Source organism: Odocoileus virginianus, chromosome 7 (genome assembly GCF_023699985.2).
Source record: "Odocoileus virginianus isolate 20LAN1187 ecotype Illinois chromosome 7, Ovbor_1.2, whole genome shotgun sequence".
Lineage (NCBI taxonomy): Eukaryota > Metazoa > Chordata > Mammalia > Artiodactyla > Cervidae > Odocoileus > Odocoileus virginianus.
Window position 1 is genome coordinate 78,961,902 of NC_069680.1, and position 20,730 is coordinate 78,982,631.

The 20,730-nt window shown below is 36.1% G+C and overlaps 1 protein-coding gene across 5 annotated transcripts in view; it reads right to left on the minus strand.

Moving 5' to 3' along the window:
• The window catches only part of RYR2 (ryanodine receptor 2), an 803,099-nt gene that overhangs the window by 146,288 nt on the left and 636,081 nt on the right, over positions 1–20,730 (minus strand). For all 5 annotated transcript variants that reach the window (XM_070471032.1, XM_070471028.1, XM_070471029.1 and 2 more), the window contains 7 exons: positions 17,493–17,553; positions 15,153–15,391; positions 13,568–13,649; positions 8,999–9,129; positions 4,610–4,930; positions 2,777–3,017; positions 1,590–1,677 (listed from right to left, as the gene is read on the minus strand). In XM_070471032.1, coding sequence (XP_070327133.1) covers positions 1,590–1,677; positions 2,777–3,017; positions 4,610–4,930; positions 8,999–9,129; positions 13,568–13,649; positions 15,153–15,391; positions 17,493–17,553 — 1,163 coding nt within the window. The remainder of the gene's footprint in view (positions 1–1,589; positions 1,678–2,776; positions 3,018–4,609; positions 4,931–8,998; positions 9,130–13,567; positions 13,650–15,152; positions 15,392–17,492; positions 17,554–20,730) is intronic.

Here is a 20,730-nt window from a genome sequence, read left to right on the forward strand (position 1 = left end):
GGTGCCTGGCTGGGAACAACAATTCTGGGAACTAAGATAGAACTATGAGTGCTTTAAAGATGGGAAAACTAAGATTTAGGAAATTTAAGTAAACAAGTCATACAGCCACCAGGGAATAAAATGAATACTCGAACTCCAACTACTTGATGAAAAGCATATGTACTGCTTTTGGAATAAACACAGAATTACTAAGGGCAAGCACACCTATAACACAACTTTCTGTCAGATATTTTAAGTACTTTTTCATGTACCCTAACGTTATTTTATTCACTTTAAATTTAGGAACATAAAAACACCAGCAAAGTCAAATGTTTAAGCAGTGGTAGTAGTTAAAGCAAATATGGAATAAGAACAGATACCACAGAGTTTTAATAGAGAGGCTAACAATATAACTGTATGTCCTTCTTTTTTAAGGAAGCAAAACCTGAACAAAACAGCTTCATAGTAAGCATCTACATATATTAATAATTGATAAGTAATAAAAGATTTCTATTGAGGACAGAGAATAGACTAAGTCTCAATTTTCATCCAGCTCATATTAACATTCTAATTTTACTGTTAATATTATGGATACTTATATAGTTTCACCTTTAAAAATTTGGGTTAGGATATATATGGGGAAACAAACAATGAGACTTTATTTTGGGGGGCTCCAAAATCACTGCAGGTGGTGACTGCAGCCATGAAATTAAAAGACGCTTGTTCCTTGGGAAAAAAAAAAAAAAAACTGTGACCAACCTAGACAGCAAATTAAAAATCAGAGACATTACTTTGCTAACAAAGGTCCATCTAGTCCAAGCTATGGTTTTTCCACTAGTTATGTATGGATGTGAGTTGGACTATAAAAAAAAGCTGAGTGCCAAAGAATTAATGCTTTTGAACTATGGAGTTGGAGAAGACTCTTGAGAGTCCCTTGGACTACCAGGAGATCCAACCAGTCCATCCTAAAGGAAATCAGTCCTGAATATTCACTGGAAGGACTGATGCTGAAACTGAAACTCCAATACTCTGGCTACCTGATGCAAAGAACTGACTCACTGGAAAAGACCCTGATGCTGGGAAAGACTGAAGGCAGGAGGAGAAGGGGACAACAGAGGATGAGATGGTTGGATGGTATCACCGACTCCATGGACATAGGTTTGAGTTAGCTCTGGGAGTTGGTGATGGACAGGGAGGCCTGGCGTGCTGCAGTCCATGGGGTTGCAGAGTTGGACACAACTGAGCGACTGAACTGAACTGAACTGAAAAGATTTGTGTTTTAAATATATTCATGGAATTCAAAAGCACATATTGAGATTTTTTCTTATTCTTAAAAGTATCATTGGGCATTCATCTGAAAACCTACTGCTTATAATAAATACTCAGGGCAATTAAAAATCTCTGTGACTGAAGAATAATTACAAAACTCAACAGAAGGCTTATACTGCCTCAAACTCCCCAGGGAAACCTTGTCTCTCTCCTCACCAGTTTAATGATACATATGAGACAAGCTTGAGAAACTGTGATCAGTATTAACTAAGGGGGTTGGAAAATTGATTAAATTTTGAAAGTCCTTAACATATAAGCACTGTCAATATTTTCCTACTTACATGGGATTTTGACCAGTAGATAAACACCTCAGCAACCATGCGGAAAAGATCTTCTGCTTCTTGGTTAGGCTCTTTCAGCCACTTTGCCCTGGATCATAATAAAGTGGTACCTCAGTTACTTCTTCAAGTTAATAAAAAAAGAAAAAATCAAAAAAAAAAAAAAATCACCTCCCAAAGTTAAGTTCAAAACCAAGTAAACTGAGGGCAATCGCGCTTGCCCACAGAGCTCATAAATGAATCAGTGAACAGTTGTAACGTTTAAAATAATGTAAACATTGTAACCGACAAACTGCTAGCCTTCACATGTGAGAGGTGGACTGCTCCAGAACGGGATCTCCAATTGTAATTTTTGCTTGGCGAAATTCACTTATCTACAAACATCTGGTAATGTCATCCTCACGCAAAATCTCATTGCTAGTAGTGAATGAAGCAATTCCACTGGGACATATGAACCCAATAACGTTATGACTGAATTAGAGACATTAAATCACTTTTGAGCATTCTACCTCAGGGGTCTGCAATCCATGGACTGTTACCAATCCATGGCCTGTTAGGAACCAGGCTGCAAAGAAGGAGGTGAGCTGCAAGCAAGCGAGCAAAGATTCATCTGTATTTACAGCTGCTCCCCATCACTCTCATTATCGCCTGAGCTCTGCCTCCTGTCATAGCATCAGTGGCATTAGAACTCTACTGTAAACTGCACATGTGAGAGATCTCTGTTGTGTACTCCTTTTATGCTGTTGTTGTTTAGTCACTAAGTCGTGTCTGACTCTTCTGCAACCCCATGGACAGTAGCCCACCAGGCTCCTCTGTCCATGGGATTTCCCAGGCAAGAATACTACAGTGAGTTGCCATTTCCTTCTCTAAGGGATCTTCCCGACTCATGGATCAAATCGATGTCTTCTGCATTAGCAGGCAGATTCTTCACCATGGAGCCACCAGGGAAGTACCCCTTATTTGCAGAAACACAAACTCAAGGCTCCCAGTGATTCTGCATCATGGTGAGCTGCATAATTATTTCATTATATATCACTATGCAATAATAACAGAAATAAAGTACACAATAAATGTAATATGCTCAAATCATCCCAAAACTATCACCCTCAACCCAACCCCAGGTCCATCGAAAAATTATTTCCTATGAAACCAGTCCCTGGTGCCAAAAAAATTCGGAACTGCTGGTCTACCTGTTATAGTCCACAAATCTAATCAGGAGTGGATAGAAGGCATAGAGATCTCTGGCCAGTGTGGTGAACTCATCTAGGATGAGAAGTTCAGCTTCAGACATATCTCCCCTGGCCTCAGATTTCAGATGGTCCTCTTCTGATACCACCATCGCTGCCTTTTTCTTGAGCTTCTCCATTAATGGCAAGAAATGAGTTTTCAAGAGCTGAGGTTTCACTTTATTTATAATAGGCTGGGAAAACACTGTTTGAAGACAGACATTAATATTCCATTCTGCATAAACATTCATTAAACGAGGATTAGATGGTCATTACAATTGTAGCATGATTAAGCCTCCCTCTCCTCCAGCACACGGCTTCCTTCAGAATTCAGCTCATGCCTCAGCCCCCTTTCTAGTCCCAAACCTAATTACATAGCTGCTGCTCAAAAATGATTACTGAATTGAATTTGATGTGCTTCCTTGTTTTCAAAAAAGAAATTGGTAGCTAACTGAGAATTTTAAAAAAAGACATTCATTCACTTTGGAAATCAATTACTTTCCCACAAAGAAGAAAATTCCCCAAATGGAAAAAGTCCCCTGGCCCCTCTTTTTTTTTTTTAAAGAAGAGATACACACTGAATAATTCTATGAGATCACATACCTACTACTATATAACCACTATGCCATTACACTTTAACTGTCTTCATCTTTGTTCCAAAGGAAGAGTTAGATTACATATAATACTGCCTTTTTATTTAGTAATAGTTGAAGCTGTTAACAACAGTTGTAAGCTTGATTAGGCCATTTTTTAAATTTAATTTTTATCTTATATTGGAGTATAATTGATTTACAATGTTGTATTAGTTTCAGGTGTACAGCAAAGTGATTCATCTATACATATACATATATCCATTCTTTTTCAGACTCCTTTCCCATATAGGTTACTACAGAATACTGTAGAGTTCCCTCTGCTACATAGTAGGTACTTATTGACTGTCTATTTTATATATAGTAGTGTATACACATTAATCCCAAACTCCTAATTTATTCCTTCCCCCCCAACCCCGGCAACCTTTCCCATTTGGTAACGATAAGTTTGTTTTTTAAGCCTTTTTTAAAATGAATTTTTTCCCTGTAAGTGTAACACAGGTGCATTGGGGAAATGCATAAAAGAGAAATGTTAAAAATGAACCAAAATCACCCTATCCAAACTAAGAAGACATTGGTGTATTTGGGTGAGAATTCTGTCAATAAACAACTTCGTATGTATACTTCCGAATGCAAGTTTTTAAAACTCTTCTTTTAATCCTCCATGATATTCTGAATATTCTCTAAGTCATAAAGTATTGAAATCCTAACATTTAAAGAAAGCATAATATTTTGGAATATGGATATACACAACCTATTTAACCATTCTCTAGTGCCTGGTCACTCAAATTGTTCCAATTACTCAATATAAATAGTGCAATTCTCCCTAACTCCTGCAAAGACAGATTACTAAAAGTGGATGAGTTCAAAATCCAGTTTTATTTTTGTCTCTGTCTACAGATCATCAATTTTGATTGCTGTGTTATAATTAATCTTAGCAAGATTAATCTTCACAAGATTGGTCAAATTAAGAAAATGTTTACTCACTTAAATGTACTAACTATATGGAAAGTTACACAATGTCTGATTAAATCTAGTTTTGTTTTTCTTTTTAAGAACAGCGAACAGCATGAAAGAAATAATCAAGAATATTGTTTGAGTACAGAAGCAAATATTAATCAAGACTGAGAGAGGAAGATTCTAGTCTTCTGTACTTCGAACCTTTCCGAAAACAAAATGTAAATGGCACATTCCTTCTCAGTCTTACCTGCTAACCTCTTCATCCAGGCTCCCTCATCAATACCCAAGTTATTATATATGATTTTCAGGATATTGCCCAGTAGTGTGTTCATGTGCTCTGAGTTCAGAGCTGTACAGCACATCTCAGCCCTTCCTGGATTATTCTCAGGTCCATGCTCCCACCAACGAGACATGTAGCTACAAAGCATGGGCAGGATAACTTCCATTACGTGTGGCATCTGAGTGTAGCGAATACCGGACTCAGCCAAGTCCACAATTTCTTCCATGAGCTTCTCCAAAGATGGTATATTTGGACAAACATCTTCCACATTAGTAGGCAAATTAAGAGCTAGAAAAACACACATACAAATGACACATGTTCAGTCAAAGAAGTCACCTACCAGCCACATGGCTACTGTTAATAACAGACATGAGCAATCATTTCATGCTGAGTTTCAAAACTCAGCCAGACCTGGCACGTCTTCAGCTGGATCCCACTCCCTCTTCTCATGGTAGTAATTTCAAACTTTCTCTGCCCCCAAGTCCCGACTCCACCAGCTGAAGATCAGCAAATGACCATCCCTTGTACTTCAGAGCAAACAGGAGTATCCGATGTCTCTCCCTCCAACTGCCTGCTCTCATGTGGCCAGGACTTGTGCATCTGGTTTCACATTCAGCTCTATTCCCCTTTTCAGAGGAAGGAGTTCTGAGGTTCACTGCTCTACCTGTGACCTGATGTCAAGACTACACTCCAGCCGATGCCTTGCTCAGGATTGCATTTTCAGCTCCTTCTCCACTGTCTCCTCCCCAGCAGCCTATACATATGCTTAAGTCTCTCCCAGACTGTTCACTTTCCAGGTGCTCTCCTAGCCACAGATGTGAATGCTCTGCTTTCCACCACTAAACAATTTTTTTTAAAAAATCCTTATCTAAAGTAAAATTTCACATCACTGACCAAAACTCCCTTTTCCTCAAAAATCCCCCTTTCCTTAACTTCAATGCATTCAGTCTTTCTTGACTCTTTTCTAAATTTTGTCAGCCTCTTTTTAACTAAATCTTTTCACCTTGCTGAACTTTTATATGTGGGTTTTCTTTAGGGATTTGTGTTGAACTCACTTCTCTTAGCTTGTATGTTTGCCTAGGCAATTCTGGCCATTCTATGAGATTCCGTTCAGGCAAATTAACTCTCAATGCCGTATTTCCTAAAGCTTTCTGTGTGTGTGCACACTTCATAAGGAATGTGTCAAAAAGCAAATAAACGGCAAATGGGTCTAAATTTAAACTTGACCTTTCCTCTCCAATCACCTTTTGAGACTGTACTAGTAATATCTCGGTGAGGAAAATGTTGTCTGGTGAGTCACCCAGGCTAGAAACCTGGAAGAAATTCTAGGCTGTGAGGCTCCTTCATCTCCTATAGGAGACACTTCTATCTCAAGGATTTCTCATAACCTCTGCACTACAAACTTCATCCAAGGGGCCTGATCCAATCAGATTTCTTCTGAATCACCACAGTCATTTTCTAATAGGTGACACACACTACTTCCTCTCTCTTATTTCTATCATGATGGATTTCCAAAATGCAAATCTACTCATGTTACTCTGCTTTTCAAAGTCAGTGAAAGGACCCTATTGCACTGGTACAGTCCCCACTCCTTACCTGACCTGGAAAGCCTACCTCACCTCTTCTTCATTTTCCAATACTTGCCTCATATTTTCTCTTTCTTCCCTGAAAGCTATTGCTACCTCAAAGTACTTGAAGTTTCTCCTAAGGACTAGCATTTCAGTGTCCCTAATTTCAAGGCTCATATTGTACCAACTTTGCTAAGTCTTCCCAGGTGCTCTTAGCTCAAACTGCTTTTTTGCATCCCCAGTGTTCTTTATTGTGAATTCAATCACATATATTCATCAGTTTCTCTCCCTTGATGCAGCTAGACCCTCCAGAGGAAAAGAACCAAATCATATTCATCTTTGTATCATGTCTCCTCCACCTACCAACAACAATCATATGTTGAATGACTTGAGTAAAAAGTGAATGAAGGAGAATCATTAAATGCAATTCCTTTGCTTTGTTATGAAAATAGTATATTATAAAAAATAAGCAGGTAGATTATTGGCTCTGTATATTTCCTGATCTGTAATGAAATAATAATCTGCTTCATTCTTGATTCATTGCAAAAATATTAAAAGATCAAAAATCCTTAATAAGACAACTTAATAAGACATGCTAACACAGATATTATAATCAAAATTTAACAGTGTTTTACTGTTCACAAATATATTGTGCAACTATCTAGTCAACATATTGACTATGTTGCTAAGTTATAGTCAACATATTGTCCTTTAGCTTCCTCTCTGTGATATGAAATTAGAATCATAAACTAGGTAAAGTAAATGATAAATATTCAACTTTTAAAAAAGCAGTCTTACTTGAAAAATTCACTGTAAAATTAGTGTAACCAGTAACTACCATACAAACATGAATTACACAAAATGATCTCATTAACAGAGACATATGCATTTGTGAACAGCAAATATTCTTGTCCAAGTTTGGGGAACTCAACATCTACTTCTGTTTTATTGACTACACCAAAGCCTTTGACTGTATGGACCACAACAAACTGTGGAAAATTCTGAAAGATGGGAATACCAGACCACATGATCTGCCTCTTGAGAAATCTGTATGCAGGTCAGGAAGCAACAGTTTGAACTGGACGTAGAACAATGGATTGCTTCAAAATAGGGAAAGGAGTACGTTAAGGCTGTATATTGCCACCCTGCTTATTTATCTTATATGCAGAAGTACATCATGAGAAATGTTGGGCTAGATGAGGCACAAGCTGGAATCAAGATTGCTGGGAGAAATATCAATAACCTCAGATATGCAGATGGCACCACCCTCATGGCAGAAAGTGAAGAAGAACTAAAGAGCCTCTTCATGAAAGTGAAAGAGGAGAGTCAAAAAGTTGGCTTAAAACTCAACATTGAGAAAACTAAGATCATGGCATCTGGTCCCATCACTTCTTGGCAAATAGATGGGGAAACAGTGGGAATAGTGACAGACTTTCTTTTTGGGGGCTCCAAAATCACTGCAGGTGGTGACTGCAGCCATGAAATTAAAAGACGCTTGCTCCTTGGAAGAAAAGTTATGAGCAACCTAGATACCATATTAAAAAGCAGAGACATTACTTCACCAACAAAGGTCTGTCTACTCAAAGCTATGTTTTTTCCAGTAGTCATGTATGAATGTGAGAGTTGGACTATAAAGAAAGCTGAGTGGCAAAGAATTGATGCTTTTGAACCATGGTATTGGAGAAGACTCTTGACAGTTCCTTGGACTGAAGGAGATCTAACCAATCCATCCTAAAGGAAATCAATCCTCAACATTCACTGGAAGGACTGATGCTGAAGCTGAAACTCCAATACTTTGGCCACCTGATGCGAAGAACTGACTCATTGTAAAAGACCCTGATGCTGGGAAGATTGAAGGTAAGAGGATAAGGGGATGACACAGGATGAGATGGTTGGATGGTCTCACTGACTCAATGGACATGAGTTTGAGTCAGCTCTGGGAGCTGGTGATGGAGAGAGAGGCCTGGCGTGCTGTAGTCCATGGGGTTGCAAAGAGTCAGACATGACTGAGCGACTGAACTGAATGATTGCAAGGTTTTTGGAAAACAACTAATATAAAATACAGTTTATCAGACTTAGAGGACAATACTATTAGAAAAAATCACATAGAATAAAACCGTCCCAATAAGATGGATATACCAAGTGAACTGAGAAAAATGCAAAGTATGAATCCATGCTGTTGCTGCTAAGTCGCTTCAGTCATGTCCAACTCTGTGCAACCCCATAGGTGGCAGCCCACCAGGCTCCTCCATCCCTGGGATTCTCCAGGCAAGAACACTGGAGTGGGTTGCCATTTCCTTCTCCAATGCATGCATGCATGCTAAGTCGCTTCAGTCGTGTCCGACTCTGTACGACCCCATGGACAGCAGCCCACCAGCCTCCTCTGTCCACAGGATTCTCCAGGCAAGAATACTGGAGTGGGTTGCCACTTCCTTCTCCAATGAATCCATAATCATAACAAATAAGAATGCTGTACACGTGCTGACTACCTTTAAGAGATAACTGAATTAGAGTGACCTATTTTTTCCATACTGCTGATTATTCTGTCTTATTATTAAGAGGGTTAACTTGTCTGTGGTTCATTAATTTAAAAGAAACTAATTTTCTTTCAGAAAAACAATGGAGATAGTATAAAACACTCCAAAAAATTTCAAATAATAAGACTTAAGAACAAATAGCATTGGAGATAAATTAAAATAGCCCATTAAAAAATCATGGTTGTAAAATACAACAAATGTCATTCATTTTTAGCTTCAAATATCAAGTACCACACATGCTTCTGTGCTACCTGCTCTCTCTCTCGAAGACTTTGTATTGTAGATGGAGTAAATATTGTGCTTGTCCAGGTGAGTTTCTAAAAATGCTACAGGAAAGGCACCAGCAAAAGCAGCCAGACATTCTCCCAATGCAGAACGTTGCCTGTAAATGGAAACTTTACATTTTTAAAGCCTTCTAAGTGAATAACTGAAGAAGTTATATTAAAATTGGCATAGTCAACCTAAAAGAAGGACAATCATAGAGCTACTGAGAAAAACTACCCCTCAGATCCAACCTCTATATTGCAAAATATCATATGCTTTCCATAGCAAGTTCCTTACCATTTTTTTTAAAGCTAAATTACCTGTCAGCTAAAGAGAAGTTAAAAACAGTACAGACAAAAACAACAACAACAAACACACTTGCAAATGCCTCCACTAGTTGGACATTTCATTTGACTTCCTTTTCTTTCTTTTTTAACACAGTGCTCTAAGGAACAAATCTTGCCATATAAATAAATGGATTTTGATTAAAAATTTAAAAAAATAAAGTACTAATACTAGCACACATACAACTTTCTGAAAATTTGCCATATATAATTAATTTCAGGGTTATTTAAGTAATTTCAGATTATTACTCAGTTATGAAATAGTAAAATACACTAGATGCTAAAAACTACTGATAACACTTAAAACTGATTTATCATTTTCAAGAGAAGGAGGTGCCTTGGGAATCAAACTGTGATCAACTTATTCAAGAATTCTCCTGCCACTGATATATTAAAATTCTCTCTCTCCCTCAGTTTTCTACTTAATCCAAGGCTTTACTGGCACCTTAAATGTTTATTAAATATAGAATAATATGAGAGTTCAGGAAACTATGAACTCTTGAAATGACTTTGTATACATATTTAATTTAAAAGTCAATAAAATGGATTAAGTTAAGACAAGATAACATAATTCTCTTGGGTAGTTTTAAATTTCTTACTAAAAATAATAAATGCTTGACTATTTAATATTTTAATTAAAATGACTAGATATGTACTCTGCTAGGAGAAAATATCCCTTCATGGAAAGAAACTGAATAAGGTCAAGTTCAATTTTAACTTTTAATAACATTGCATTACTAAAAATAAGACATCAAGAAATTACAAAGAGCACAGGCTTTTACTCATACAGATTCAAGTCCTGATCTTACTGCTAACGCTGTGTCACTCACTGTAGGAAAATTACTTATACTTTGCAAGTTTTTCTTTCCTTACCTAAAAATGAGGACAGAACTGCAAAATATCTGGTACACGATATAGGTTCAATAAATGCTTTAAAATAATGAGACATACTTTAAGAATTTAATAGCCTAAAATGTTTCATGTATGACCCCAAGGTAGGTAATCTATTTCCTGACATCTGATTCAAAGCATGAAACCGGTAGTTGTTCAGTTGTGTCTGACTATGCAATCCCATGGACTGTAGTCCACCAGGCTCCTATGTCTATGGGATTCTCCATGCAAGAATACTGGAGTGGGTTGCCATTCCCTTCTCCAGGGATCTTCCCAACCCAGGGACTGAAGACTGGTCTCCCGCACTGCAGGCAGATTTTTTACCATCTGAGCCACCAGGATATTGGGCTAGTCCTTTTATTTAATTAATAATTCTTCTGAATTATTTAATGATTCACTTTAAAATACCAATTCAAATAGTAATTCTCAGATTAATTTTGATCACTTGTGTTGTTTTCTAGAAATAGCAATGTTTCTTTTAAATGACTTGTATAAAAATAACTACATTTTTTAGTATAGCATCATTTTTTCAAAATACCTTTTATTCACCTTCAAATTTTTATTTTTATATTCTCCCAAAATCACTTTACAATTGTGAAGTTAACTGAATAAAATGCACATGTATCTTTTTTTAGACTCTAAGAGAATGATCCAGATTTTATCAACAAAAATATCCAGGCAAGAATAGCAAAAAACAATAACAGTAACTGTGAGGTATAAGAGAATTTTGACTACCAGCTATTAAAATAAATTACAAAATACTAATAAGTTAGGCTAAATGGTACTGCTCTTATCATTCAAAAAATCAAATAATAGAACAGAATTTTAGATATATGTATTCTAGAACACATTCTAGAAATATAACCTATCACATTTAGTATATGATTGAGTTTATTTTAAATCAGTGAATAAAAGAAACATTTAATAAATCATTATGTTAGGCAGAGTGGATGATTTAAAAATTAAATTTAAATTCTACATAACACCAAACAGAAACATGAAATTCAGATGCATTTCTAGTAAATTCTCTTCTTAGCCCTGAGATAATCATTTCAGAAGAGGGCAACAGAGAATTAGATGGTTAGACACCATCACCAACTCCATGGACCTGAATTTGAACAAACTCCTAGAGACAGTGAAGGAGAGAAGCCTGGTGTGCTGCAGTCCATGGGGCCGCAAAGAGTTAGACACAACTTAGCAACTGAAGAACAACAGACGATTTCGGACATTCTCTGCCTTCCTCAGGCTTCTCACCCTTGTTTTTTCAACTATGATTTGGCTAAAGACTCAAATCATACTTCACTGAGACAACAAAAGTTATTAGACACAAACCTAGACTTACCTTCTACTTGTCTCCCATTGAATGAGTAAAGAAAGTTTTGAGTCCAAAAAACCATGTTTTAAAAAATACATTCCTGACTACCTCATGTAATTCTCTGTATTGTGTGCTATTCACACACAGTAACTTGCTACTGTAACATTTATCAGTTTAGTTGTTCTGTTTTGTCTCTTCCACTTGACATAAACTCTTTGAGAGCAGGGATCTATCTGTTCACTGTTGTATCCCAGAATCTGACATTTAGTAAATATTTACTGAATGAACAAAAGAATTAAAAAGTAAATCTAGACAAATGAAAACATGAAAAACCTAGGAGATCAAATATTTTAATTTCTAGCTGTTAAGGTATAGTATAAACTTTTTAAAATCATGAAGCTAAGAGGGAAGACACATGACATAATTGGTAGATCTGACTATATAAAAGTTCTTAACTCTCATGACATAAAAACTATCTGCACATTATGTTTTATATATAAGCACTATAAAGGTATAAAAATGTGAAAAATCATAAAAACAAGGAGAAATAACAGACAAGAGGTTAATACTAAATAGAAAGGTTATTACTAATGAGTAAGACAACAAACTAATAGAAAAATGGATAAAAAATGAGAAAAGGTAATTTATCAAATAAATAAAAATGGCAAAGTAAACATAACAAAGTACCCCATATTGAGTAGTCAGAGAAATGCATCTGAAAATAAAAATGATACCCCATTTTAACTATTAAATTTATAAATAGTAAAAAAGAATAATCAGAAATGAGAAACATGTGAGGAAGTAAGAATCCTCTTGCAAACTTTATAGTATAAATTGAATCAGTTTTTTAAAAGACAGCAAAATGTGTATCATAAATCATTAATATATGCATACTTTTTAACCCAGATCTCTAAATTCTGATAAAGGAAAGAAAATACACACAGAAAACTGTGAACATTGATTTAGCATTATTTACGATAATGAAAAAGAGAAAAGAGGCTACATGTCAAAAATGAAGGAACGTTTCGATATATTACGACACTTCCTTAGGATAAAATATATTTTAGAGCCACACAAAATTATTTTTAAAAAGACTGACTTAAAATGCAGATAAAACTTCCAAAATATTTAGAAAAAATCAATTATTTTTTTTTCCATTGATCTAGTTTCCTATATCTTGGTAATTGCAACTTTACCATTTTAAAAAAGTTTTAATATTTGGTAGGCCACATGCATACACATTTATTAGTTTATTTTTCTCTCTCAAAATTGTATGGGCTAGTCTCATGCATTTATTCTTCCTAATGAACTTCTGAATTATTTTTTCAAGTTCAGTAAAAAAGCAAATATCTACTTGAAATTGTATTATAATTAAGATTAATTTGAGGATAATTTACATCTATTCAATGTTCCTCTCTCAGAATATCATTTGATTTATTTACTTCATTTATTGGTCTTTTATTAGCATGTCTTTTTATTTATTTTAACTGTTAAAAAAAAGGCTTCTTTTTCATCTCTCTTCCATAGAAATTTTTTAATGAAGTTACCAGTGATCCCTTTTTTTCAGTTCAGTGGGGACACCTTATCTTACTTGATCTGTCCACATCCTCTGACCCTGCAAATCTTCCCCTCTTGAACTTAAGAACTTATGAGGAAATTAAACTGATTTAATAAATACCTATATTTAATCTTTTATAAGATTCATTAATGCTGTAAAGTTTAAACTTTATATTAAATATGGTCTTTACCATTATTGCTTTACATTTTTCATTCATAAATTGGCATTTGTTTTATCAGTAAACATCGTTTCAATCAAATTTAGCATTTAGCTTAAAGATTGGCTAATTCTTCCCAAGAAATTCAACATATCAATCTGGTTGTTTAGGAACAACCACATTTTCCTTGTTTTATAACTAAGGAAAAAGTTATAAAGTGAAATCCTTGAAGTGAATAATTATAACATCTAAAAAAACTATTAGTAAGATGTTAAGCTCTCAAAATCTTACCTTTCCACATAAATACTCTTGCTGGTTCCCAAAGCATACAAGCTAGTCAGAATTCTATAACATGATACCTGTACATCTTCCACTAAGGAAAAAGAGAATTTCATTTAAAATACTTGTTATCAATACACTGTCCTGAGAAAGTTTAGGCCAAAAACAAAATTCTATATCAAAGACATACTAATACTGCAATATTTGACAAAATATAAGAACATATAAAATTATATTTAAATTCATAATTATATTTTAAAATACAAAATTTTTAAATTATATTTAAATTACATTTAAAACTTTTTTCTCAAATAAAGCTCTTTTCTTGAAGGAGCTGAAAGCATTCTAAAGATTCATGTTCTGATTACACAGACAGAATATTATCAGGAACACTTTATTATTTTTCTTTAGACATAAGAATAAGGATTTCTTCAAGAATAAAACTAAGCACAAGAATATCTGGGAGGACAGGTCCATTTTGACTCCTGTTTCAAAGGTACATAGAGACAGTATCTTTTATTTTAACTCTCAAATGAACAAGAATGAGAATGCTGGAGAATGGGGTGTATCATTTATTTCTGAAACAACCTGGAATTCAAAGCATAAGAAAGTTACTCTTGTAGTTTCTAAAGCTAGAAAATAAAACTTCTAAGATGATCTCTGATTCAATAAACATGCCCAACAGGCAAAGAAATATAAGAACCTTGGATTTCTAATGCCAACTCTGTTACCACTTTCTGGAGGACACACCATATGAATGGAGAAATCATTCTCCTCTCCCATACTTGCTTCTATGTCAATATGGGACGGGAAGTAATGTTCCCACTGGTTCAAGTAGTGTCAATATTTTGAAACTAGTCTTTGTGTCATTCTCTGATTACCACCATGGTTTTTACAGAACATTACTTTACCTGGGAGACCTACACCATTTGAGAGTCTGAGTGGGTGGGTCTGTGGGCAAGACCCACTTGACTGCTAGATATGGGCTTTTATCTTCTTTCATGTTCATATAGGCAGAAGGGAAGAAACTTAGGTCATGTGGTTCTCTTTCCACTCAAGCTTGGGCATTCTGTGGATATTTTTTAACAACTACAAAATTCCAGACAAAAACAGCAGATGAACTCCCCTATGAAAACAGACTGAAATCTATAAACCAAAGACATTGGAGCCGCCCTAGTAGATCAATGATTTAGACACAGACTTTGTCTCAGCAGTCCTCACATTTTGGTTGGATAGCTTGCAGAAACAATTTGCATCAACTCAGAAATAATTTGAAAACACTTAATGCTGCATGTCCTATAGTGAAACTGCATTAGAAACTTTCCATGGAAAGAGACAACATAGAAAGAGTATAATTTGGAACTTGTATGTCAACAGTGCGGGAGTGACTATCTATAACCACTACCTTACTGGTCCCTCCTGTGAACTCATGATCAATCTCTATAATAATGGTTTTGAAACTCAAATGTCAACCTAAAGTGTTCTGCCAAAGAAAAAAAAATTTACTGTAGGCAGTGTTTGAGTAATCTCTATGACGTGGCTGTTACAATTTCTGATTGTACTATTTAGATAATGAAACTCTAATAGATTTACATACATATTAGATCTTCTCCGAATTGATGTTGGCCAATATGCTCAAATAATGATGACAGCATTGGCAACAGTGCCACCGTGGTATAATTGATAATCTGAGTAACACCTTTGGGCTGGTTTCGGGTGTGGGTGAACTGGCCCTGCTTAAGATTCTCCATTGTCTTCTCCAGATCCTCTGCGGCATTGTCCAGGAAAGCTCTGAGTGCACTTTTAACACTCTCCAGGCCAGTCTTCATCACAGTCCTAGGGAGGAAAGAAGGGTAGGAGCACATGAAATACAAATAAAACATGCTTGTACATCATGTTTATTTGTTCATGACGATATTCAGTCAACTTAATTTTTTAATCCACTTTTTTTTTTTTTCCATTTATTTTTATTAGTTGGAGGCTAATTACTTTACAATATTGCAGTGGTTTTTGTCATACATTGACATGAATCAGCCATGGATTTACATGTGTTCCCCATCCCGATCCCCCCTCCACCTCCCTCTCCACACGATCCCTCTGGGTCTTCCCAGTGTACCAGGCCCGAGCACTTGTCTCATGCATCCAGCCTGGGCTGGTGATCTGTTGCACCCTAGATAATATACATGTTTCGATGCTGTTCTCTCGAAACATCCCACCCTTGCCTTCTCCCACAGAGTCCAAAAGTCTGTTCTGTACATCTGTGTCTCTTTTTCTGTTTTGCATATAGGATTATCATTACCATCTTTCTAAATTCCATATATATGCGTTAGTATACTGTATTGGTCTTTATCTTTCTGGCTTACTCTGTATAATGGGCTCCAGTTTCATCCATCTCATTAGAACTAATTCAAATGAATTCTTTTTAATTTTAATCCACTTTCAAGTAATTTTTTTCCTATATACTTGAAGTTATAGTAATATCACTCCATAAATGCATAACCTTTCCTAAATGCCTTTAGAGTCAACTTAATTAGGATCTTGAAGCAAAGAGTAGTTCTTTTTTGTTTTATAACATCCTTCCTACTCTCCCCACCCTCCCTGTGGCCACACAAATGAGGAACCTTAGTCCCCCAACCAGGGATCAAACCCCAAACCTGCCCTCTATGTTGGGAGCTCTGAGTCAACCTCTGGACTGTCAAGAGAAATCCCAAATGGCTTCCAAAGTTCTATTGCTTTATGCTTTAAAACTGTGGTCTCAAATTTCGAGAATATTTATTTCATAACTAACAAAACTTAGGTCCTGAGCCAGTTTAGTTCATCTCAAATCCAACAAAACTAGACTGTTTTGTGAGGCAATGGGTGTGAAAGAAACATTTAATGCCGGTTAAACCAAGTTACCAATTGATACAGACTTTTTTTTTTTTTTTACTTTTAATGGTAAAAAATCAGTTTTTTCTAAATAAGTCTTTGAAGACTGAACTCTGTATCAAAGTGACACGCTAAAAGCCACTATTTTGCATAGAAAATCAAGGTGCATAATTGTATCTTCTTCCTTCATTTATTATAATAAACATCTCAAATAAAATTTTAAACATTAAAATGAATAATTCAAGGTATCACTGAATATTCTCTGTGGAAGAATTTTAGGAACTTTTATTTAGATATATCCTGGATAATTAATGAATTAAAAGAATGGCTTAAAGGCTGAATCAAGCTAACCAAATTGGTTTTGTATTTGGATGTCTGGTCATGGTGATATGAGGGCAGGGTAGAAAGTGCACGGACTTGGAAATTGGCCTACTTCCACACTTATTATGGAATCTTGAGCTTTACTTTACTCAACTGTAAAATAAGACTAAAACCCTCATGTTTCCTATAAAACTAAATATTATAACAAAATGGAGTATAACTACCATGCTTTGAAGTTAATAGGCTGTCTAGAGTTGTAGCTCATTATTTTTACCTCACATGATACAGTTCCAATGCAACTCTCAATTATATACCTAGCCACTACAGAAATTACTTGAAATTTAAACAATCTGTATCTGATTAAATATAAAAATAATATAATGCTCTTGTATTATTGGGCTTTCCTTGTAGCTCAGTTGGTAAAGAATCTGCCTGCAGTGCAGGAGACCTGGGTTCGATACCTGGGTTGGGAAGACCCTCTGGAGAAGGAAATGGCGATCCACTCCAGTATCCTTGCCTGGAAAATCTCATGGACAGAGGAGCCTGGTGGGCTGTAGTCCATGGGGTCACAAAGAGTCAGGCACGACTGAGCAACTAACACTTATTTACTTGTACTATTAATTTATAAAATATTTTCTTTTTCACCTGAAGTCTTCATTACAATTCCAAAGAAGACACTAGCTTTTTCTTCACATTCCTATACATCATTTTTACACTCATTGACTGAGATAAAAACATATCCATTTACCTTGCATCCAAAGTCTGACCCAAAATATGAAGACAGTTGACAATTGATGTTGCATCATTCCCTAAAGAGGAAACAAATAGTTGTATAAACTGCTCTGAGAATTTCTCAGTGTCTTTCTGTTAACAATGCTTGTGTTCCAAAAATTAGTCAAGGCACAACTCAATAAGGATAACTCAATTCAAGGGACTTTTTGATAATCAAGTTTAAAATCATGCAGTTTTTCTGCTTAAAGGTGGTTATGCAAATGTAAGTAGAAAAGCAATAAAGCATGTCTCATCAAATAGCTGACACACTCAAGAGGCATTCAAAGCACTACACCATCCAAAGAACTTTAACTGGATACGTCAAACATATCCCCCTCCCCATACCAGCTCACGTTATTTTTAAATCATATTGTATGTCAACTTTTTAAGTCAGCTGATATCTTCTGTCAAATGAGGTGAGTTAAATTCTAATAAATTTAATTTCCTTTTAATTATCCCAAGTGCGTCTGCTTTCTTATTGCATTCAACTGCATTAAGATGAATTATTTTGCCTAAATTTAACTGCATTCACATGAACTAACATGCCTGAATGTTGTTGGTCTTTGGTGAAAAAGAAGTACCAAACCATCATGTAAGAAAATATCAGAGGCTGAAGAAGTTAAACGTTACTTATGAGATATCTGATATGGTGCAACTCCTCTTGAAAAATAAGATGAAACTCAACCATTTTGATAGGAATATTTCATCACTAAGTACAGAAATATGAATCATATAATACATATATTTTACTTTATGATAAGGATACAATAAAGAAAATATGAATCCAAAGTAACAAAGTGACCACTCACAATATAGTCTGACACTCATCACTTCTTCATTTCATGCTTTCCTATGTGTAATATATACAATAATTTCCTGGTCCTTAGGTTAACAACTCTTATTTAAATGTGAGTTTTTAAAACATTTGCATATACTACATTCTTTATACACAAAAGTACCCTAAAATGAATGAATTAAACATACATGGAAATTAATAATTTCCTTAGTATGTGGGTATTCCAGTTTAGTGGTATAACACAAACACAAAAAAATTAATTAGGTATTCATTGCTGAGACTCTTGAGTTCTTTCAGTAAATGTTCCATTAATCTCACGCTTTGAATCTCAGAACTTCCAATAATAATGAAGACAAAATCAGTAGAAAGGCAGAATTTGTCATGCCCCTGCCTATTGACTGGCGGCAGTACTAGGGCTTCTACTATAGTCCTGAGAAGTATTATTCATTTGATCATTCATTCACTCAATAAATACACGATAAATACCAGGTGCTCTCAAACTTCCAGTAATAAGCTAGAGTATGGTACTTGCATTTTAATGGGGGACACATAATGAACTATTAAGCCCCCAAAAATCAATATGTTACATAATATCCAGACACGGTAAAAGTATATACAGCAGGGAATGGGGATTAGAGCAACTGGATAGAGTAAGAGGGGGAGTGGCATTGGGTCCTCCCCAAGAAGGTGGCATTTGAGCAGAGACTTAAATGAAGTGAAAGGACAAACCATGCATATATCTGGGACAAGAGTCTAGGTGGTACAAACAGATGCGCAGAGGCTCTGGGGCAGAAAATGAACCTAGTGGTCCTGGCAAGGAAGTCAAGATGGCTGCTGTGGACAAATTCAGGAGAAAGAAGGAGAACATATGGTGGAGACAAGGGAATCAGGTTCTAGGTGTCACAACCAGAGCAAGCACTTTGGACTTTTTTTTTTTTTGAAGTGCAATAGGAAGACACTTTGAACAGAATGTGAGCCAATTTATACGTTAAGAGGATTAACTCCAGTCTGCCAAATTCTGGGAGGGCAAGAGTAAAAGTGAGTTAGGAAGCCCTCGCAATTGTCTAGAACCAGCGGACTGAAGATGGCAAATATGGCCTAGGATATTATTGGTGAAGCAATTAAGAATGTATGTTCAGCTTTTGCTTATGTGTTGCATGTTGGTGAGAGGGAAAGGAGACAAGGATAACTCCGCAACTGTTTCGGTGAGCAACTGTCTGAGCAGTTAGGTGAATGGTGGTAGGATTCAGCGATGTGCAGAGAGCACAGGTAGGGGTCAGAGAATGCAAGGGGAGGGGAGGGGTGGGAGCTGGGCATTCTGCTTCCAACAGGTGAAGTGCAATGGGCCTATTCATCTCAGGATGAGATATGGAATAGGCAACTGATACAAAAATCCAGAGTGCAGAGATGAGATCTAAGTTGGAGCTGTAAATCTGGGTCTTCTAAGCATATGGACACTTCTTTGAATCATGGGGCTGAATGAAATTAGTTAGCATGAACATAAATATAGAAGCAGAAAGGTCCAATAACTTCTAATGTTTGGAAGTAAAAACAATAAGGAGGATGCAGCACAGAAAATGACAGAGGGAAGGCCCGGGAGGGAGAGGGGATACAAAGTGATGCCCATGAATCTCATGCAACTGAAGTCAGCACCAATTCAGACAGGCTGGCCTCTCTTTTCCTAAAACTCACAGTTATCCTGTCCCTTTATACAGACAGATGATCAGAATCTGTACTTCGTAAAGATGAGCCTGGCAATGCCTTTTCCAAAAGGAGGCTCAGGGCATTTGAAACTTCTATTTGTACAAGCTCGTGAGGTGTGATTTTTGTTTGCTCTGTGCCCTGATGGAGCCCAGCACCTAGAATAGTGCCTGACATATAGTAGGAGCCCAGTTAGCATCTGCAGGGTGGCAGTGGGATGTGAGTATGAAGAGTAAGAAAGGGCACCAGTGGCTAGACAAGTTCTGCGGGTCAAGTGAACATTTGTATGGTGAATATGAGATTTCTGTGATTATCAAAGCCACAAAACTATAAGCTCAAGCAGGATACACATTTTCGGACACTCCAAATCAAATAGAGTACAACTTTAAATGGAAACAGCCCTCTGTAAAAAAGGTGGGGAAAAGACCCTAAGGAATGAAAGAAAATATTAACTGAACTTTAGTGTTATAATGTATGGACCAAGCAAAAGAATCAATTTCATTGGCATATATAGATGCCTAAACTAATGGTTAACAATGAAGAGACAAAGTGTGTAGTAAGACTTTTAAATAAAATAGCAACCTGGATATTGTCTTTCTGAATGAGATCTAGATCACCATCAGGACTGTCAATCACACTATTAGTAAGAACCAGAAGGGCTAGTTCAGAGCACAGTAAGATGTTAAAATTTTAAGGTGATGACTGTATTTTCATGTAC